The sequence below is a fragment of the Cariama cristata genome, unplaced genomic scaffold, assembly GCF_000690535.1.
Source record: "Cariama cristata isolate BGI_N322 unplaced genomic scaffold, ASM69053v1 scaffold8242, whole genome shotgun sequence".
NCBI lineage: Eukaryota > Metazoa > Chordata > Aves > Cariamiformes > Cariamidae > Cariama > Cariama cristata.
The window spans coordinates 71,320-94,307 of record NW_009602055.1 but is presented as its reverse complement, the minus strand read 5'-3'; the positions used below and the strand labels follow the sequence as shown (position 1 = coordinate 94,307).

At 40.6% G+C, this 22,988-nt stretch overlaps 1 protein-coding gene across 1 annotated transcript in view; it reads left to right on the top strand.

The window, feature by feature from the left end:
- The first annotated feature begins 1,532 nt into the window (after positions 1-1,532).
- LOC104157282 (receptor-type tyrosine-protein phosphatase gamma) overlaps positions 1,533-22,988 on the top strand; it is a 67,691-nt gene continuing 46,235 nt past the window's right edge. The window contains exon 1 of the mRNA XM_009694567.1: positions 1,533-1,665. Coding sequence (XP_009692869.1) covers positions 1,553-1,665 — 113 coding nt within the window. The 5' untranslated portion in view covers positions 1,533-1,552. The remainder of the gene's footprint in view (positions 1,666-22,988) is intronic.

Genomic DNA, 22,988 nt, shown 5'->3' with positions numbered 1-22,988 from the left:
GCTCTAATTTTGGGGTTGTTCTTTTCCTTATTCTTTGCTAGTCAAGGAAATCAAAGACGTTCAATCAAAGTGCACGTTCACTTCCCCCAAACATCCCTCTGATTAGCACCTCTGATTAGCACCTCATTTAGACTGCTTGCTAAAGGGCATTACCTCCATCAACCTAGTTCTTAAAACTAGAAAGATTTCTTGCTGGGCTTGCAGCAGCCTGCAGCCTTGCTCTGTTTTCAGCAGTCAGGCAAAAGCATTTACAATTAACCTTTACTTCCATGTTAGTTGAATTTTACTCCTGCCTATGGAGGAGTATAATCTAAATGCTATTAAAATAGAGTATGACTTCATATTATGTGACATCTGGTGACTTCCAATTATCTGTGTTTTGCCTGCCTATGGTGAAAAGGCAATTATGTTCTTCTGGTAGGATTTGCAGCAGTTTCAGAAGATACGATAATACAATACTGAACGAGGGCAAGGAAGCACATTGGTAAGGGAAGACTCATGTACGCTAAAAAGTAAAAGTCAAGTGCCTACGTTTCAATCCTTGTTGAAATCTGAAGCTGTTTACGCTAATCCTTTCCCATTACGTCGTGTTGACAGGTATTGATCAACTACTGCCTGTTTGTTAGGAAACACAAATAAGATACAGAATCCGCTTCTGTATTTTTCTTTTATCATCCTGTCTAAAACAATTTATTCTTCAGTCTACATGAATTTGCACGAATTAGATGTCCTTTGAAATACGTTGATACAGTGTCTGTGCTCATTGACTCCAGTACTTGCAGAACCTCTAGATATTCAACTTACGTATGATACAGTAATTTTAAGGGATGTCATGCGAAAAGTGAAACGGAGTTACTCGGCCAGATCTCAGGATATTGACCATCTTTAATTTTGTTCAAAAGCTGTGGCATAATGATTTCTTCTGTCAGTTACAACACATCCTATCCATTCATTCATCCATCCATCTTGACAATCCATATGCTACAAAGTGCTTTCGTATGCAGTAACTCACCAGATTGTGACAATTCTGCAAATGATGTGACATGACACCCAACATGTTGAGGATTTTTTATTTTAAGATAGTTACCAAGAAATTTATTTCTGAAGCAAAGTATTACACTGAGCTTTACAAACAGGGCTGTCCTGTAGTGTTGAGAAACAAGAATGCATTTATCTGCAAACACTGATGACCGAGCAAAGCGTTTACTCTGTTACCATGGTGAAATTACTTCAGTGGGGTACTCCACATCTGATAATAGGTGCTTGCACGATAGAGTCCTAAAATTGTCTATGAGACTGTAATTAGAGGCAGTAGTAAAATCCAAGCCATATGTGGCAATAAACACCATACTTTTGTGCTCTCATGTCTCAGACTAAAGACAAATGGAGTCCCACCCTGCAGTTAGAAGATCTTTGCTCTGTTTACTCATACCGTGTAAAACGGACAAGCTATTTGTCTTGCTTACACGTTTTTCCATACAGTAATTCTCTTTCCATTTAGTGATCATTTTTGTTATGTGTTTAACACACAGCTGACAAGAACAGCTCCAGCATGGCCACAAGACCTTCTCCTGGTAAAATGGAATGGATCATCCCGCTTATTGTGGTCTCAGCACTGACCTTCGTGTGCCTCATTCTTCTCATTGCTGTGCTTGTCTACTGGAGGTGAGCCTGTTTCCTTTGGATTGGAAACTGACTATGATTTAAAACACATTTCAAGTGGTCTTTTTTAATCTGGTCCTGTTTTTTTCATTTTATTAGAAGTTATGGTGATAGATGCATTAGATAACTCTCTGGATGCTAGAACGGCTGTGTTGGTTAACTCTTCAGCTTTCTTAAATACTGCTTTTTGTGTCATGAAAATGAACTTGGTGGAGCTCTAGCAATGGTAGAACCAGCTGTAATGACAACAAATATTTTCACAACTGGTCCCTCTAATGTAGCTATAAAAAGGTATCTTTGTCTCGGGCTTCAGGAAAGATGTTCATGGGAGAAAAGCCCAGTAAGACTGGCTTTGGTTCCATGGGTGGATTTGCCACAGACATCCTGGGTGATCCTAAGCAGTTCTTTTCTTCCTTTGACTGTAGATCAAGAAAGGGGGATAAGTTTGTTTCACGTTACGTAGCAATGCTCTGCATAGGAGTTTTTCAGCGTTGGTGAAGAGTTCAGAAGTGCAGCCTGCAAGATCTTGAAAGTAAAGATTGCCTCTTGGAAAGAGATACTGTCCTTTACACCAATGGTCATTGGTTCAGTGGTGGAGAGTAGGACTAGCATCAACGAATCCCATCTCCATTTGATTTAGAGTAAATTAAGGCCTGCAGCACCTTCTTATGCCAGAACCAGAACCCAAAGAGACCTCCTTTGTCTGGTAGTGAAAATTAACCAGGGATTAACCTCATAGAATGTGTTTAGGAGTTATTTCAAAATCTGATTAAACAGGACACAGAAAAGTAGATTTGATGAGAAATAGCAGTCCATTGATCATTATATTTGCAGAATCAATTAAAAAACTACCAAACGTTTTTTCAGTGCACGCATTTCACTGACAATTAATTGGCCAAATTGTTAAGGCTGGGAACATTTGAAAGCATATTAATAAGCAGGTGACAGTAGTCTTGTGAAAAAAATTTCTGTTAACATTTGCAAGTAATTAACATCATTGCAGTAAGACTTGAATAGAATTGCAATGGTACGTGCATAAAAGCTGAAACTGGAAAGATTCTGAAGATCCCGTTGTAGTGTCCTGTCCTTCAATATATATTTTCTTCATTTGAAGGACTAAACTTGGTCACACTCGCACCAGACAGGCCCTTGAAGGATATGATATGTCCTGAAGCACTGTAATGAGGGGTTAGTAACATTTATCTTGTGTTGATACAAAATGCTTTTCTAAGGAGGAAAGGTTTTGAAATTAAATGCTGCTAACAGCTATTGCGAAGAAGAATTTTGGTACCTCTCATTGTTTGGAAAACATTTCCATTTCCTGCAATTTCACTAATGGATCGAGAGAAATAATTGCAAAATTAGCATTTATTTCACTTAAATAGTAACAATACCGTCCCTGAGAAGATATTAAAGTTGGAAAGTACTGGCTTAGTGACCAATAGTTAGAGACTAATTTTTGATAAATGTTGGCTTCTGTTACAGATCATAATATTACTCGAGTCTAAAATTGAGATATGTTAATTAACGTTAAATAGGTTTTATCTTCAAAATTCCTAACCATGCACCTCATAAAATTTTTATTTGCTTCATAATAACAAACATGCACATAAATTAAGGAAGATACATGAACAAAGACTTTAGCTGAAACCAAATTACTTTTCCAGTAATGTTTGTTATTTTGCATATGGACAGTAATTGTTTCTTCTCTGCTCTCCATAATATGCCTGAGTAGTTAACATTCATCAATGGCTTTGCTAAAATTACGAGCATTGTCATTAATATGCTTGACGGCAGTGGATCAAGTTTTTGTGTAAAATTGATACTAGAAATAAGCTGGAGATTAAAAAGTAATATAGACATGGAAAGTATGTCATGTAGCAGTCAAAGTTTTTTGATAAATATGAAACAACAAATTAGGGAACAATAAACAAACTTGAGAGCACATGTATACTAGTTTCAAAATAGTCTCCTATGTCTACCTTCATGATTCTGAGGATGTTTTAACAAATGCAGAGTATGAAAAAGGTAAACGTGTGTTTTAGGATAAATCAACAAGCAACTAGAACACATGTAGTCCATGGTAACACTTCACATTGTGCAGACCATGACGTTGAAGTGGTAACACAACATTTTGTGTGCCCTTTTCAGTTCAATTACCTTTCCTTAGGAAAAATAAAATGTTTATCTCTGTGAGTGTTTTAAAGTTAAGGAAAAAACAGATCCTCAGACACTGCGGAGTCTAATTTACAAGTTTGAAAGGAACAGTGATCTGGATTTTCAGGAAGAAATACTTAGCTTAAAATGTAACGGGCAACATATGGAATAATTTGCTAAATAACACCATCAAAGCAAATGGCATGAAAACGAGTTTGAGACAGATATTTCAGTAAGGGAAACATGGTATTGAAGTGCACAGCAGAGAAACACTTGTTATGAAAGGATAACCCTCAAGGGGACAGGCGTGCTGGACCAAGGGGTCTTTTCTTGCACAGCAGTTCTTTGTTTTGGTGTGAGAAAAAGCATTACAAAACAAACCCCAGAAAACTAGAAGATGCCGAAGAGACATAGTTACCCTTTGGCAATACATTTTGAGGGTAAAACAAATTCTATTTTCACTTTTGTGTTTTTGAGCATTTGTGGGATTAGATGATTTGAGAGCAGAGGTGACAGAAGCAGAACAATGAAGCAGAGAGAAGCCTTCTGCTTGTTTGCATTGCATCGATGCCCTGTTATCCAGGGATGAAAATAAGGAGTTAGGGAAGTTGCTTGTGAAGGTTTGGCAAAGCATTTGTCTCTGTTCGGATCCTTTGTAACGCATTCAGTGACACAGCAATGCAGTAAGTTTTGTGATGATGTCTTCTTGTAAGGAAGCTTCATTTTGTGTTCCCTTTATTTAAAAGGAGAATAATAGGAAGCAGTCGTTGTTTGATGAAGCTTTTCCTTTCTTTATCTGTTGAGCTTCCATGCTGTGTTCATTAGAGACTTCTTGTAATTGAATATATTTGGAAATGATCTGTGCCGTTTCTGAACGAGACTCCCTTATTTGCAGAGGTAATTTGCTGTTCTCAATTCCTTTTCCATGTGGATCCTGGACAAATGGCGAAAGAATATGATTGATGTTGAAGAGAAAGGGTCACTTCCGTCTTTTTAGCATGATGGCCATCTCAGTAATGAAAAGGGATGGGAACTTGCAGCCAAGCAGCAGCTCTGAATTACCTTTCTACTAAAGTTTCCTGAATTCAGTACTTTTAATGGCACTGCTGTGCAAAGAAGGCTCTATGATTTTCAGGTTGGTAGAGTGAAAAATAAACTAGGTCAGCAAAATGAAGCTGCAAAAATTGCACTGCCTTTTATCCCAGAACAATGAGGAGAACACCATCACGGAATGACCAGGAGCCACGACGTCCCCTGGGCCTGGTTGGCAACTGGGCTTCCAGGGCAAGAGGGACAATGATGGCTGTAGTTTGAGTTTGCGTCTGTGCATCTTTGATTCCTCTTGAGGAGAAGCTGGCCTGGCTGATCCTTGAGCTGTTGTAGGCACGATGAAGGGGACTGTTGCTCCTAGGTCCTCTAGTGCTTGGAACGGATTTCTTTTAGCATCGGGTCAAGAATTTGAGTCTTAGCAGACAGAAAAGGTGAGGAGAGAAGATCCTCGTTTTACTCAACATGTAGATTCACCACTTGCTTCTGCAGTGGCACAGTGGTATTTCTTTTTTTGCTTTCATTCCTTTCATACTGATTCCTGAACTTGTGTGCTGTACAGCCAGCCACTGAATGTATCTGAGAGCTACTCACTGGGATTTTAGGGTCTTTCGCTGGAGCCCTACTGGCTCATCTAGAGCCCGTTAAAGCCTGTGCATTGTGAGGTGCAGTTTCCAAAGCACTTTATTTTTGCATTTCTGGGCATTTGTTTTGCATCTGTGATTTTATACTCAGACTCAGTATCATGAGATCCTTCTGCAGTTCTTCAAGGTCAGTTTAAAATTTGACTTGGATTGTCTGCGGTCTTTGCCACTGTTATTCTCACAGCCCTTTCTACGAGCTCTGAGAATTGCAGAGTGTATTTGGTAGTGACTTCCAAACTATTTAGGGATTGAGTGTGACTTCAGTGTTTTTTGCAACAAGGCGAGTTCCTATAGCATCCTGAGCTGTAAGATGGCTTGAAACTTATCTTTTCTAGCACTTCCCCTATATTCTGCTGCACACTGAACAAGTCCGGAGTATTGACACTTCAAGGGAAACCCAGGGTCAGTGCCACTTACTTTTTCACAGAGGTGCAGGAGAGTGGCTAGAGTTGGGAAATCAACTGAAATACTTTGATACACATAAAGTTCTGTCATTTTAGAAAAAAACCTGTATTTTAGGAGTGACTGGTGACCTTCTACTGTTTGTTTTCCATTCTGATTTTTAATCTAAATACTACAATGCTATAGACTGTGCTTGCAAAGGGAAAAATAAGCAGAGAATATTAAGAAGCAATTAAGATTTTAGAGTTTAGCCAACAGCAACTTTTAAATGGGAGCTAAATTATAGCCATTTCTCATTTTCAGCTAAGAGGAAGAAATTAATTCACAACTATAGCTGGAGAGTTTTCTTTTCTTTCTTTTGAACAGATACCATAATTCACCTTGAATTATTGCCGCCATCAACATCGTGATCCCAAAGACAAAGAGGGAATATTGTATTGCATTTCTTATTAAATCAAGCTGTTTATACAGTGCTAATATGTTTACATTCAGGAGGGATTTTTGGAACAACACAGCTGCTGCCTTTCAAAGAGCAAGCAAGCTTGCATTGCTCGTTTATAGTCATGTGTGCATATGAGACAGCTTGGGAAAAAGACGCCTTTAATTTTCCTTAGGCAAAACCCTATAGAATTTAGTAGACAGTAAGAGTTTTCTTAGGTTTTTGTGAAGCATCCTGTTGAATTGAACAGAATCCTTGGGACGGATTCTGTGGCAGAGCCTTGTGCTTCTCTGGCAGTGCCTTTCTATGCAGAAGAAATGACATTGAACACCAGGAGATGTGGATTCTTTTTTCTGACTTGGTCATTGATTTTCTGTGTGACCCGGGGCCAAGTCACTTACGATTTGACAGTAATGTTACTGAACCCGGTGGCAAAGACCTCACTGGGAGCAAGCTCAGGTGTTCAACATTTCAGCATCTGAGTTCTGTCACTGATAAAACAGCACTGAAGAAGGTTGGTCAGCCGTTATTTGTAAATCAGTTTGTAATACAGAAGTGAAAGCTGCAATGTAAGACCAAGAACTGTTGTAGTTACCATGTCTAATAACCATGCCTTGGAAAACTGCCTTTTGGTGTTAAATTCTGGGGAACTTGTAGAGCTCCATAGCTAAAACAGTGTTAAAACTTCATTGGGGAAAAAAAGAACAACTTTTGCCTGTAGCAGGTCGTAAAAAGTGCTGAAATTGTTCTTTGAACCTACCTCTAGGTTTTATTTTATGAGTACACAATGTGTTGTTCATCTACTGTACTGATTGAAAAAGGAGCATTACAAATTTACAGACCATTATAAAATTGCTTGCTTACAATGATAAAAGCTGCTTTCAGCTTACTCTAAAATATTCGTGATTCTGCTCATTTTCTCATTCATGGAGGATGCTAGGTGGTAACACTTTCTGAGAGCCTGTGTGTTGATTTTAAGAATGCCTTGGGTGCAGTTGCATGAGTCTTCATTTCAGCAGCAGTGGTTCAAGCAGCCTCCTCCGTTCCTGTCCTTGTTCTGCCCTCTGTGATGCCAATGCAAATGTTTGTACAACCATGTAAGCAGCTGGATTGATAAATAATCCACATTTTTAAAAACTAAAAAAAAAAAAGAAGAGAGGGACTTTCGTGCCCTGATTTAAGACAGATTAGCTCCCAGCCTGATTCATGTAGTAACCAGAGTTGAACCAGCATAGCTGAGAGACCAGCACGAGGCAGGAATGAGCAGGAGGGATGGGGATGCCCACGCTGACACCACCCCCAGTGATGCCTGAGGACCACATCCAGGCACTTGTGCTCAACTTGGGAATGGCAGTGCCCCGAAGCACAACTTGTGTCACCACAGGCAGCGAGGAGAGTTAGCTGACAAGGGCAAGACATGTCCTAAGCTGGGAGACAGGCAACGAACGCCACAGGGAGATGAGGGGAAACGTGGAGGTGAGAGTGACATTCCTGAAGCCTCTTGCAGCTTCCATCTCCTTTTTAGTGACCAGCTGTGTCCTGCTTATAGTGAACAGAGCATGCCTTCGTTTTCCTGTGGGAATGGCCACGTCTAGTCTCGTATGAAGGCAAACAGCCTCAGAGGGATGGGGATGGGACAGATTGCTGCTTGGCAAGTAGGATGCAGCCCAACCTGATTCAGAGCCCTCTGATCTCCCTGCCTCAACCCAGGCAATGCAGGAAAAGCACTTCAGCTTTTATTGCAGAAGATCTAGGTTGTATTTGATTTTGCCAGTGCCGGAGGTAAAGATACTGAAATATTGGGCCCTTTTTGTGTGCTGTATCTCAAAGCACTGCTCGTTTTCATTAAAAGGGAGCAGGCCTGTGATCAGCTCCCTCTCATCCCACGCAGGGAGCCGAGCTCATCCTTTGTGCCTGTGGCAGGCAGCTTGCTTTCAAGCCTGAAGCTTAGGGCAGCTGCCGGTTGCTTGTTCTAGCTGTTGATATCGTTCTTTGAGCACTCATCATTCTTCCATTACGGGGAAAATCAATATGAAAACTTCTCTGACAGCATCTGTGTTCTTTCATCCGGCAACACGCAGCCTGGGACATGGTGGGGAGAGCCCACAAGGAGATCCGCTCCATCGTAGTGTGCCGCTGCTGTCCCTCCCGTTGTCGGCTGGTGGGCTTTTATCTTCTTCTCTCACAGGGAGCTGAAAAGGATCCGGCCCGGCTGTTTGCACGGATGGCGGGACACCGGGGTTTTCTCTGTGAATGAAGGGCTGAGCTAAGCGAACGCAGCTGTACGTAGGGGAGGCTGGGACGCTGCACCCCGTGCAGTCATTCCTTCGCAACTTCTTGCTCAATAACCATTTCCCAAATGGCTACTTTAGGGCCTTTCAGAAATCACAGGAGTTGTCAGTTGTTATAGTAACGGACCCCCCACTGCTGAATTGGCCCTGAGATGCCCATTTGGGCTTTTGAACAGACTAACTCATGCTCATTAGACAAAAAAGAGAGAGAGACAGATTTGCAGATGGAAAGTTGCTTTTTAAGCATGCTGGATGATCTGTTAAGAGCTAGACTGTGGAAAGGGGCACATTCTCTCATTATATGCCTGTTACTTTTACTCTTCTTTAATTAACACTAGTTTTACGTTTTCTTGCAAACCAGAATTCTGCAAGATTCCCATTTCCTTGCTGGTGAGGCCAGTAGTGAGCTGGCACTTTACAAACCAACAATTTTTAGACTGAGAAAGGAAAGAAGTTGGAGAGGGATTTGCCAAGTTTAAATGCAGATCAGTGGTGATTTCCAGAACTATCAGGATATCTACAAACCTCAGAAAATAGTACTTTTAATCCTAATTATACAGCATCAGGAGCTACATCAAAAAATCAGTAAGCACATTTTGACCCAGGAATGTCCCATTTCAAGGAGATAGCACAGTCTAGATTTTGCTTCAGGTTTAAACCCAAGCAGTCACATTGATGTTAACAGAGTGACTCCTGATTAACTGCTATCAGCTAAATCAGACCTTGTCCTTGTAAATTTGAGTCGACATAACTGAAGGACCTGTATCACCTTAAACAGGTTCTCCAGAGTATGCAATTGCAATAGCAAGTTACTTCTTGCCAGGTATCTGAAGCCAACTTCTTCCTGTGTTCTGTCAGCTGTCCTGTAAATGAAAGGCAAATCCAGATTTATAGCAGGCTGGTGTATCTCCAGGTATAAATAAGAGAGGACTGTGGTTGTTCTTGTGCAATATATCTTTTCTGTGAGGAAGTTGGTTAGACCAGATGGGCTGGTGGGGTTTTTAGCAGAGAGGTGAAGCAAGTGCTCTAGTACATGAAAGGGGTCTGCAAGGAATACGTGATCTTCTGCACCCATTGTACTGGGGATGAGGGGTCTTTGGCTTAAATTGCAGCAAGAGAGAAATTTAAGTTTGACATTAAAAAAGCTTCGTGATAGGAAAGACAATAAAGCAGTGGTCTACAGAACTTCCATCATTTCTAGGTTCCAAAACAAGGTTAAGCAACCATTCGTCAGGAGCACCACAGGAGTCATTGATGCCGCACGGGAGCTTCGAGGCCCGTTCTCCACAGCTCTGCGGTGCGAGCTTTAAAGCACACAGGCAAGCATGAGAAAAAAGGAGGAATGGTGTAGTGTGATAAATTATCCTCTAAATCACAGACTAGAAGCCTGAAAAAGCGTTTGGAAGACACAGTTTAAATGCATCATGTTTAAAGTGAGTAACGTGAAGCCGATAAAAAAGCACATCTAAGAATTGGGGGGAGGAGAGAGGGAGGGCTGTAGCTTTGGAGGGAGTGAAAGGAAGATACAAATGGGCAGGAAAGAAACTGCAAAGGCAGCTTGCAGAGGACAACTGTGTCAGGAGACCCACAGGTTGGTGGATAAAAATCTGTTTGGAGTTTTGTTCCATCTGTTCTCCTGCAGCAGGGAGCCTAAAAGTAGGGAAGAATTAAGAGTAGAACAATGACTTGAAGTTTAAAAACAAGACAGAGGAGAAGGGGTTGGTATAGCTGCGGTTTGTTGCCCCCATTGTGTGTTATCTAAGGCACCATCCGTACGGCACGTGTCAATGCTGCCAGCAGTGAGTGCCAACGTGAGGCCACCCCTGGGGCCAAGGGCAAAGACCTTGTGAGCAAACACCCAGGGTGACTGAATCTAGACATCCCTGGAGAGGCTGTTATATGAAAGTATTTTCTTGCAAAGGAGACAGGGAGTGGCTCGAAGAACCAAGATTTCACAGCTGTGAAACCACCTGTCCCAGCGCCGACAATCGTGGTACCTGCTGGATTGTGATTATTTTTAACAATACCTTTAAATAAGAACTCCCACTCTGAAACTGTGCGTGTTCTTCTGGTCCTGGGATGTTCATACGATGTGGGTCAGTGTGTGTAGGCACTTTTCTGCAGGCACTTTTCACATTGAACTCAGTGGGAGGCCAGATCTGCATCACCTTTATTTTAAAAGATAAAGTCAAGCATGCAATCATAAGTCAAACAACAGGAGAATATGTGCTTCGATTGTGGAAGACTAGAATTCAAAATCTCATGTTGGTGACCTTGAAAACTCCCAAACAATGAAAGTATACTTTTTTATTTTTAATTTGCTATACAATGTGTCCCATAAGAGCTGAGACATTTAGGCTATGCTTTGCCCACAGGCCCACATAGGCCATCCCTAAAGGGGTTGAAGTTTATGCAAAAGTCTTGGCAGCAAGTTGGAAAGCTGCTGTTGACACGTTCCTCACTGCTTTGTTTAGAGGTGTACCAACATTTCCCCAACGTTTCCAGAAATACCTTCTTCTGCAGAGAGAGCAAAGGGGAGCAGGCAAGGGCAGCTGAGGTCAGGCAAGGAGGGACCTGCGGCATGGCTGCAATTGATCTTTCTGTTTTGTTTCTGTGGAACGAATTAAGTGGATTAATTGCAGACATTGTTTTTCTGGAAATGCCTTCCCCAGTGCTGCTGTAATGGTGAGGTCTTGAAAAAAAGAGCAAGATTTTATCTGTGCAGTAGCTGGATTAAAGGTAGTAGTTTACAGGGCGTAAGTTTTAACTAATATTTTTTAATATTTTAATATTCCGATGTTCTAGTTAAGCTCCATTAAAAGCTGGTTTGTAGGTGCTGAGAAATAATATGCTGTGAGGAGTATGGGTTTTCTGATCAGCACAGTGGTAGAGGATGCCAGGTACTACTGGCTCCTCCTACTCATCTGTTAGGTCTTTTGTAAGCTATTCTACAGGAAACTTTTCTACAACTTTAAAATTTTTCAACTCTGGCTTTTAAAGCTATGACAGGTATTTTAAAAGAGAAAGAAATTTCACGAATGCTTTTCGTGAAATTAAATCACTTTAAAAAAAGAAAAACTATTTCTTAAGAAGATGGATGCATTCTTTTTCTGTTCCCCTTCTGAGCCCAAAGAAACAATTTATTAGCCCATTGTTGTTTGATCTGTTGCTAGTTTATGTTTTCTATTGATTTGTTGCTAGTTTATAGCTTTCCTATAATATTCTTAGTATGTAAGAGTATATGTTAAAGTGTATGCAGGTATCTTTGGGGTAGATTTGCTGTCATAAATTGGTAGGTTCAGAGCTAGAGGAATGTCTCGGACAAACTGTGAATGAAATATCCTATAATACGAGTAGATGCACCCAGAGGGAACAGTATACCTCTGCTGTGAAACTGTGAATTAACCACAGCAACCAGATAAATTATATTTTTTCTCTCTCCTTGTAACCATAAAATATAGCTATTGAAGGGCCCTGTGCTGTCCTAAGTCCCACAGCAGCATTTGGACTACCATTAGCACTAGCTATTTCACAGCAGGATGTGGTCTGAGTGTAAAATTATAGGGTAAGAATATTAAGTCAATTCAGCAATCTTAACTGCTTGGATAAATACCTAGGAATCAGCAGACTAGTAAAACAATAACAAGCAGGGGTGGACTTAATTTTACTTTTCTTAAAACCTGTGCAGTTCGGGAAAAACCAGTGCCTTGGAACGCACACTGCATGTTGTGCTGCTATTACAAATGTTGCAGGTATGTGAATTCATTCTGTTTATTGTAGAACACTGAGTTTGTTATTTTAAAAGAAAACGTTTCCTCCATTGCTATGAACAGCATGTATTTTACTCTATTCACCTACAGGTTAAAATCCATTTGAGTTCTAACTTTTCAGTTGCAACAGGCGTAGGTGGCATGCCTGGTTCTTGATTGGTGGGTTGTTTCACGTTTTGGAAACCCTGTCTTTTCCAAAATAGAATGAAAATGTTTTGAAATATCCTACAAAGCGAGATTTGTAAAGTAATAGAAATAAGCCCAATTTGAATTTTAAAAATATTGTTAATGTTAAAAAAAAAGAAGAAAAGGAATCAAAACATTTCTCAATAATGACAAATGTTCTATTCCCTGAAGGCTCGAGTTTGAGTTTTATTTTTCTTCTGATCAGATTATCAGTTAAATAGTTATATTTCTGCACAGTGATTCACCCTCTAAAACCATTTTTAACCACCATCAGAAAGTTTCTGGTGGGTGCTGGTAAAATTCCTCATGTTTTGTAGCAGCATGAGCTTATATCATTCCCCCTCCCCATGACAAGTATGTTTTAAGCAGTTATGGATCAAGGCATGTTCTGTCGTAACACAGGTTGGACTCAGGGCGGTGACGCTGAATCCCTGCGGATGGAGGCGTCTCCATATCATGTATAAAGGGGTGTCTTTCCTTGTGCACAGGCGTGAGGCTGGTGATCCAGGTGCTCCTCAGCTGAAGCAAATCCCCCACTAGTAGTGAATGGAGATAGGAAATGGAGTTTACCCCTGCCGATGGATATTTGGCATAAATGTAGGGTTTGAATGGGAGTGAGAGAATAGTCCTCTGCAAGGCAGGCAGAGGGAGTGCATCTCCTAAATGCGTCGCGGGAAATTACATCTGCCAACCTCACAGTTTGTTAGGAGCTGAGTGGTTTGTCAGTGAAGAGGATTTTATGCTGTTAGATAAGTGATCAAAGTAAACTGCCCTGCGAGCTTTCCAGCTTTTCTTAAGGTATTTATTTCCCCAAGCCGGTCCCACTAATGCTGAGAGGAGGAGTGTGGGGAGATGGGCAGCGCCAGGGCAGAGGATGGTGAGCCAGGACCAGGGAGAGCCTCTTCTCCCACAGTGCCCGGCTGTGCTGCCCTGGCAGCCGTGGTACGGATGAAGATTGCAGCAGTTGAACAGTGCTAGCAGTACTGAGGGCACGGAGGATTTCCAGCCACTTACTCTTCAGAGTCTTATAAATTTCCTAAATTTCAATGTTCATTGGTAATAGCAACTGATATTACAGACATGAAGTGAAAGCTGTGAAGATGCAGTCCTCATACCTGTCATCTTTTGGATTTTTTTTTTTTTTAAATAAAAGCCTAGGATGTAAATGTACCAGAATGGTTAGTCTCTTCCCATTCATACAGCTCCTTATTTTTGAAGCGTTCAGGGTGCCATTTCAATCAAGGAGTAAATGGGTTTGCTTTACAGTTTGCTTTTCAAAGCCTGCAAATGCTGGTTTTGTGAGTTAAGGCTGAATCTAGGCTTCTTTATCCACATAACCAACATTGACACAGCAGCAAAAAAAGATTGTCCTGGCCCTGATATCATTACAGGCTTCATACTCATTTGAATGAACTATTTTTGCCACTTTTCTCACTGTTGTAGGTACAAACAAGCCTTTTAACCTAAAAGGGCTTCTCCTGCAATCTGTTTATTCTTCAGCAAGCTTTTCTGTAGGCTTTGCATGACAGAAGTTTTAGTCAAGTTTTCTGCTAATGCCTTGTCTCCCTACAACTATACACTTGTCCTGTGCCCTTGTTCTGTCTAATTTTGGGGACCAGGAAGAGGAAGGGAGAGAGAATTTAACAGCCTAGTTTACATCTGCCAGAGTTACTCTGGACATGCTTTGTGATATTGAGGGGCATATACACCTTATATTTATCAACAATGATTCCTTATTAGAGAAAAATCTAGTAAGAATTAATAATTAAGTAATACCATTTGCATGCATAGATCACTATAGTTTGACTGGGGAGATATTTAATACTGAATCTACTAGGCAAAGCAATTGTATCTCTGTGGAGATCAATCCTAAAAAATAAAAAAGTTGAAAAGTCTTTTAAAATAATTTGAGCAAAGAAAATATTCTCTTTTTTTTCTGAGACTGTGGAAATAAAGATTCTGCTTTCCAAAGGAAAATACAGTAATTAGGAAATTTGCAAATGGAAATTAGCCTGTGTTGGTCTTTGTCTTTATTTTTGTCATTAAATGGAGCCTTTAATTAGCATATATATTATTCATGTTTCAATATAATCCATTTTATAAGTCCGAGTTCAAATATAAAAATCAAAATGAGCTTGATGAACCCTATTGTTCACATGCAAAGCAGCTAACATAGATGTAAAGATATGAGGTGAATTGAAACATTCATATTTCATAAGGATGCAGTCTACATTTTCTGAAATTATGGCTTGAACTCTTATTTTTAACTTTTTCTCATTTGCATACATATTAGTCCCTGTTTAAATGATGTGTTAATTCTATTCATTAGGCTTCAGTGAATGCTTCTAACTCTCCTGATAATCATGCATAGGTTCCTGGAAAGCAAATTATGGACTTTCATGTTGCAAAACCCGTTGTAAACGTGACATTTATCACTGCAAAGCCAACTCCTGTGGAGCACTTGCCTGCAGTCAGGAGGGCAGAACCCTTTTTCTTATGTTTATGGTAGTGATTGTAATCTATGAATAAGGACCTGGCACCAGGTCCCCAATGTCTCTCCAGAAATGATTGGGGACTTCACAACCGCACCACCCTCTTGATGGTAAAAATGCCAATTTAGCTCTTTAGGGGAGAAAGAGTAACTTGACTCAGGTCCTTACACAAATGGCTTCAGGAAAATGAGTGATCAATAATCTTCTGTTCCACACAACGTGGTTGTGGACATGAGGATTTGGGGACCTACGAGGGCTCTGCAGCTCTCTGGAGTGTATTTGGCTGTCAAAACAGGATCCTTCAGGCCTGGCTTTGCTGCCATCCAAAATGTGCTTGTGCTGCAAGAACAGTAGCCCTGAAAGCAAAAGCATGAAGGTGACAGCAGTGCAACAGGAGTCCTTTCTCTGGTTTTCTGAGCCAGTCCCTGTAGCAAATGCGGGAACAACCTGTGGGGAGAAAAGGGGTAACGAAATAGTATTGGAGTTAGGTGTCTGCTCTTGCGTATTGATTTGCCAGGCTGTGACAATTTATCTTTTTAATTCTAGGTATAAAAGCACTGTTATCCCAGTGGTAAACCCGAGGTGATAATTTTGCAAGGTTTTATGTTGATGGGGTGAGCCCTGAGTGGTGCCACACAGGGAGTTGCCATGTGTGCTCTGATTAATAAAAAAATTGATGGGAAGAAGAAAGATTCTTATGCCATCACTGCGAGGAAATGCTTGACATCTTTAAAGGCCCATAAGTTTAGTTTCCATCTGTTTTTTGCAGAGTCTGGGCCTTTTCAAAAGCAGTGCTGATGTGCTGTAGGGAATTAATTTAGCTCTTTGTGGTAGCAGAAGGTTAGAGTTCAACATCACTGTTTTTGTTATCCACAGAACTACATGGAACAAGTTCCCTGTTGTGTAGTTTAAGGGAATAGGTGGAGACTACTAGAAGGAGACCTGTTGTCCCTGCAGCATAGTTTTATACAAGGTGCACGGAATAAGAAAGCCAGAGAAGAAATTGCAGTATTTGATATACATTCTCAGCAGCTGCTTCGTCTCACCACCTCTGAATGTGTAATCTCACTCTCAGGAGCGTTCTGCACGAGAAGCAGCTGGGTGCTTCTGAACATACAAGAAATGCTCCCATTTCACCAGCATTTGTGATAATCCAAGCTGCAGCTAGGCCTATGGGGAAATGAAAAGTCTGTGTTTTATTGCGACTCTGAGGTCTCGGTGGGTTGCAGTGTTGTCTGTAGGATTTGAGCTTTCACTTGGATGTCCTCTCTTTCCTTAGCAATGCTTTCTTGTACTGAAAGCACACAAGAGAATCCCTGAGCTTTATACCAGCTTTTATGGAACACTTAAACCATCTGTAGCCCTCTCCTCCTTCACTCCTTGGATGGCGAGTGTGGGGTCCCGTTGACTTCCACACTGTCAAGCTGGGACAGGCTGTCCTAATTCCGTGTGCTGAGCACAGAAAAGGATGCTGAAGAAAAGGGGCTTTAAACCAACCCTAGCCCAGGATTTAAGGTTATCCACAGTTCTCTGGGTTCTTTTTTTTGAAGCCTGGAAAGCAGACAGCTCACAGGGGAATAAGGCAGCAGATAAGCATTCCCTTTCCATGCCTCCTCCCAGCATCTTTTTTCCTCGTGTGCCAGACAGCAACTCCCCACCCCAGAGAGAGATGTGTTGGCAACCTCACTCCTCTTTTTTTTCTGCTGACTGGATTAACTTTAACATTGTCATTGCTCTTCGCCAACTTTACTGTATTTACTCAACTTTCTGCAAAGAAGGAGTTAAATTCATATGGGTTGGATGTTTTCTGTTACAGCTCATGTTCTGTTTTGACCTTCTTGGCTTCACATATTTTCCCCTTTTAAAGTTACTAGCTGTATCTGAGATCTTAACATCATGGGCCACTTTGTGGAAATAAATATTAATGAGATGGCTGCTGATAGCATCATATGGGTAGAAACAAATGCTTTTATAATAAATGGAATTTAATATTAATTGAGTGGTTTGGAGTTAAAGCAGGATATAAAGTGACAAGCTCGTGGCACAGCAAGCTGCCCTTTGCAGGAATCCAATTAGAAGAGTGAGCAGCAAATTCTAAGCAAACTTGCTATAATCACACGGGGGCAATACAAGAGTGGAGCATAATTTGGAGCCTGGGACCTGTCCCCTTGAATGTCTCGTAATTTCCATGAATCAACATTTAGTTACCATGTGCTGCCAAGTTTGCATTCTTCAGCTCTTTCCTGGCAATGCTGCATCCCATTGCTGTAGTCAAACGGGAGGGAGACGGTATGTTTTGCAATAAAAGGGCACCTCAATTAAATGCACTGTGTTCTGCTACACGTCCGTCGGAGAGAAGTGACTCATTTGTTAGCCTGCTGAAATTACTTTGCATTGAAAATCTTGTGCTGTTGCAGGGTTTTGCCTGATCCCTTGAAGCTGTTACCTTTGCCATTTCCTCAATGAGAAAGATCAAAAGTTGTTCCCTTTCCAAACTGCAGTGTTTGTTCGTGACTTGGAAGAATAGATGATTTGCTGAGATGTGTCGTAGATAAATAGTTAAATGCTGCCTGGAGTAACCAAGTGCAATTGTCACAGATATATCTCACGTCCTAAAGGATGATGTAAAGTGTTCATTGAGTTTGAATTGTTCGAAAATAATTTCTCTAAATATTATGTATCATTTTCATCTGGCAGATGGAGTTGCAGAAGCTGCTATAGCAAGAGTTTGTTTGTGGCATTTCAGACAACCTGGGTATTGTGTGAAATTATTTTAGCAAGCCTCTAAAAGGAGGGTGCAGGATGTAAAGTGCGGGTGTAGGAGTGATAAAGACCTCAGCACAGCATCTGGGAAGTTGGGACAGCGCTTCCAGGCTGAAGGAGAAGCATGTGAAAAAAAAAAAATCAAACAACAAGGAGCAAGTCAATTTATCCATTCTGTCAAAATGGCTACGATCAGCCAGGAGGCAAATGAATAAACGGATCAACAAGTATTTCACACTTGTGTGTTCTCGACAGGAAATCACAGATCTGAAACCAAATGTCTGGGACAAAACTACCAGAAATAGTGGCAAAATACTCTGCTGTTTAGTCTGCATTTTAAACATTTTTAGCTCACAAAAATCCTTGAATTAAAATACTGGAATAAACCAGGAGCTTGTTACTACAGTTCCCAGTTACGAGCAGAGATGAAAATAGTTGGAGTGGGTCTGACACCAGGACTTCTGTCCCCACTGGAATCTCCCTTTGCCCGCATACCTGGATGTGTCTTGTTGGCCACGGTGATTGCTGCTGTTTTTCCCACTCCCAAGCTTACTGTCTAATTGCTGCACTAATGGCAGCAAAAGCACCACCAAAGATCACATCGGAACATGGAAATGAAATGCGTAAATACAGTGGGAAGAAAATGAATCTGAATTGCTAGAGGTGTCAGGACTGAACAGTTCACCTAGGAGCAGACATCTCCTACGTTCCTGGAGGACAGTGTGTCTGCCTGTGCAGGCATGTCACTTCATGAGCTTCAGGAAAAAGGAAATACTGAGCCAAGAGCTTGTGTTTAATTTACATGTCTGCTTCTGAGCAAGTGCCTGATGGATCCAGGCACGTTTCTTCATACATTAAGAAGCGTTCATATGTTTTTGCTAAGATGCAAACTGCAATTCTTATGGGCTTTTTTTCTCCTTTTCCCCAGCCCCACATTTATCAACACTGAAAGGTTATAAAGAGCTTAATAAATGGTAGATTAAAGCTTTGGAAATAGTGCAAATAAAGAGAACAGTCTATAAATAGAAAATATATTAAACTGTATCTGGTGTTAAGGGATCTAATAATTAACATAGGTTGACTGAATTTCTCCTCTTTTGCTTATCTACAGTGAACTTTTATCTTGAATTAAAATGTTCTCCTCCTGTGATTAGTTTTGTTATTAGCTGTTTCTACACACTGATTAAGACAATGGGAAAGCAATAGTTTATTTGCCCAAGTGTATACTTACTGAAAAAGAGTTTGTCATGAGAATGAAAGCAGTTTCTAATTTTCAGAATAATTTTGACTGATTTCTTAAAGGCAAAGTCTCTTCTATATCTGTTACTTTATGATTTTTCAATTCTTGACTCTTTTGTATAATTGAGGGCCTGCTAATAGATTTCGTGGTGACTTTTCTGATATGCCTCATACTTTGAGTCCTTTTTGTGTAATAAATATGTATTTCCTTGACACTAAAATTCAAGAAGCTTTGAATGGGTTATAGGCCTGAAACTTCAAAGATGTCTTTTTCTTAATAAATATTTTGAAAATGGAACTCTTCCTCACTTCATTTCAAGCACTTTTAGGATCATCTTCCTAGTCCCCTCTGCCTCATCGTGTAGTGGATTCTACCTCCATTACTTGCTTAGAATATTTCTAGAATTTTTCTGATGGCTTATTTGATCTGTGGAGATGGTAATTTAAAACATACATTGTTTTTATTTTCTGTGCTTCTTTATTATGCCAAAATATGCTTAATACTGCTTACTGCTTTTTGGTATTAATTAGATTTTTCTTATAGTATTAATTATCTTGGGATTGATTTGATATTATTTATTGCTATTGTTGATGCTATTTATTTTTTAGAAACATTCTCACAGAAAATACTGCACTACTTAATGCAAATGCTACTGGAAGGATCTTACTGATGCAGGGAGTTCTTATTCTGATGTATTAATTGCTGTGGGTCTGTCGTGTTTAGCGAAGGGAGCCCAGTGGATATAGTCACACCACACTGATTGTCCGATTTAACCAGAACACCACTTCAGCGAATACAACTTGCTTCTCTGCGGTGTAGCTCTGTTAATGCAGAGCTATGCCCAAGGTACTTATCCCAGCAGATAAGGAGTACTGGCGTGGGCAGAGCTCGCACGAACATGCCTGCACGTCTCCTGGCATCTGAGATAGGTCACTGGGCTCTGACTGGGATATTTTTACAGAGCTAGTTAGATGCATTCAGCATACCACAGCAGAATACACAACATGGTATTTCTCAGTGGTTCGGTTCAGTGGATGGTAGTTTATTGTCTCTGATATTTGTGTTTCCTTGTCACATTTGTTAACCTTTGAATGCAAGAAACTCATTAAAGCAATTCCTCAGACACGCGTACTCCAGGCTTCCCCAGAGCTCTCGAGTCACTCACAGATTAGTATCAGTGACAGCAAGAAGCAAATCTCCAAATGGGTTGATTGATAGCGAGATTAATGATCCTCAAGACTTCTGTCCAGGTTTATTATTTGGCGGCTTACAAATCTTTGCTTTCAGGGAGATGGGTGGGGAAGGAGGACCAGCTGGCTGCCACCCGGTCTGTCTGTATTAGCGTGATGAGGTGATGTACGTAGCCCTGTCAGAGCACTAGCATTAAGTAGTGTATTTTCAGTGTTCTCATTATCTGCTAGGTACTAAATAATTTGCTTCTCTGCTCTTGGTGCCAGCTGCTCTTTTCTTTTCCTTTGTGCTATGCTTCCAAAGGTATCTTTTCATGCCATTTCTAATTGTGTTCTAAACAGAGTTAACGGAGAGACCATAAAAAAAATTTTAAGTAGCTATTTCTTTTTGAAATGGCCAATGAAAAAAGCCCACCCTCCAAATACACGGTGATGAAAAGAGAAAGGGAATAATCACACTTTTAATATTTTATCCTAGCCCCAAATAAGCTAAACATGAAATATGTCCTGCAGTGTTGGGAAATATTCCTAGTTCTCCCATGCAGCTTTAGTCCAGGTGCATGTGGACATGTCTGTTGAGAAAGAGGGAGCTTCCCATTGAGTATTTCATTATATTTAATGAGCTGGCATTTTTGCCTGAAGATGGGCAGGGCCATCAAAACAGAGGAAAAAACTGTGCCTAAATTTTTAGCACATTTTTATGTTATGCTTAGGTCCTAGGCTGTGGATTGGGATACCTAAAATTATTGTCAGTTGAATGTCCTGATGTCCCATTCGGAGGCAGGAAAGAATATTTTTGCAAAGGAAAGAGCAGGGCTCTTCCATTTTGAGAGTAACTAAGTGGGAGTAATTAGGGATATTTAGGTGAATGTTCCAAAGAAAGACCCAGTTTCTGCTGTCTTCTCTTAGGTGGGGTCATCTCTGTATTGGTTTTCTTATAACACAGTTTCAATGCAGGTGAATTATACTTTGCGTTTAAAAATACCTATATTTTAACCTCCCAGTGTCTCACCCTGTTTTTATTCTTTCCTTTCCTGAGATTCATCCCAAAGGGAATTCATGTCCTGAAATGATATTATCAAGTATGCCCAATTTTGAGTTCTTAGAGGTGCTACTAAAAGCTCCTCTCTAGTAAGAGGCAATGTTCATTGATTGCTGCAGTCCTTGTGATTACAGGACGACTCTTCGCTTGGTTAAATTTAACTTCCTTCTGTGAGAAAGTTTTAGGCTCCTTTTTAATATTACATGATGTTTAGAGCATTGGAAGTACACATTTTATAGGAACTGCCTAAGGGATTATTTGATTGGAAAAGGCATGTCTTTGTTTTCCTCTGTGATTTTTGTAGTCTTTGGTATGAATGTTGCATTAAATAAATAGTTGGCTCAAGGAGAGAAAAATTAATACATCAGGCTTCCCTTTGGTTTTTAAAACTGTGCCTAATTTTTAAACCACTTTAAGACACCACCTATAGGTTTCTCTACCCCATTTTTGCCTGAAGATGTTAAAGTTTTGAATGGTAATGTGTATAACCAGGGAGCTTGTTCTTTTGCAATAGAAAATACTGATGAGTAAACCCATTCAGTCATCTGTAAAATTGCTGAGTGCATCCAACACAGCTGTTGTGAGTATTGATTACAGCAGGAGGGGAAGGTCTGATGGTGCTAGCCCTGTCAGAGGTCACCAGGAGAGTAATTAGCTACCGAGTGTTACAGGGCCAAGTGTCATCACAAATAAGGTTTCAGCATCGCCTTCGCTGTTCTCCAGGGATACCAGGAAGATGGGACAAGGAAGCGTGGAAAATGTTTGTGCTGAGTTAAACTAAGATTTATCCACTTACAATTTGCAGTTAAAGAGGTTTCTAAGTGCATTTCTGCACTGGCCACCTGGGCACTTTCTGGTCGCATAGCTGATGAAGGGGGGAGGACCCGAAAGCAGCTCGTCTTGGTGTGTGTTGTCATTTCTTAACTGTTTAATTGTTTGAATACCCTTCTAAAGATTATTATTCCTTGTATAATGTCTGAGTTCAATACCATATGTGATGTAAATGGGTGTCTAGTCTCTGGTGCAGGATGGGATCTCAGAGGATCAGGAGAAGAGGATTTTTAATTTTGTGGAGAGCTGTGTAGTCAGCTGGTAAATTTAGGCCATAAATATTAAATTAGCTGTCTTTCTGTGTCAGAAATCCCTAGTCTTGTTTGCAGATTAGTTTTTCAGATGGACAATTTTACTAGTGGTGTGTTCTTCATTGCAAATACTGTCTCAAAGTTTTGTCCACCTTCTTTTTTTTCCATCTGCCTTTTCCCAGCCTTTTTCCTGTCTTTATTTCTCTCTGATACTGCAGAACGTGTGGTTGTAAGTATGTGTGGCTGGACTGGTGATTAGCGTTTGGATCCTTTTAGCTTTTGCAGGACTGTGTGGGTGCGCAACAACTCACTGATGTGAAAAAGCGTTTTTCCTTGCCCAGAGGAAGCCCTCTGAAAGGGACAGACTGCTTTTCACCGTTCTGTCTAGGAAAGGCTGCCAAGGACTGGGTATGCTGCGAACTCCTGAAACCTGCCCTGGTACCATCTAGAGCTCTCCAGTTATCCTATCTGTGCGATGCTTTACGCTGCTCAAGAAGATTACAGGCAGAAACTGCTTTGTAGGGAGAAGGCAAATCGTCTTTAGGAGGGATATGCAGGAGAATCAGCATTATTGTAGGGAA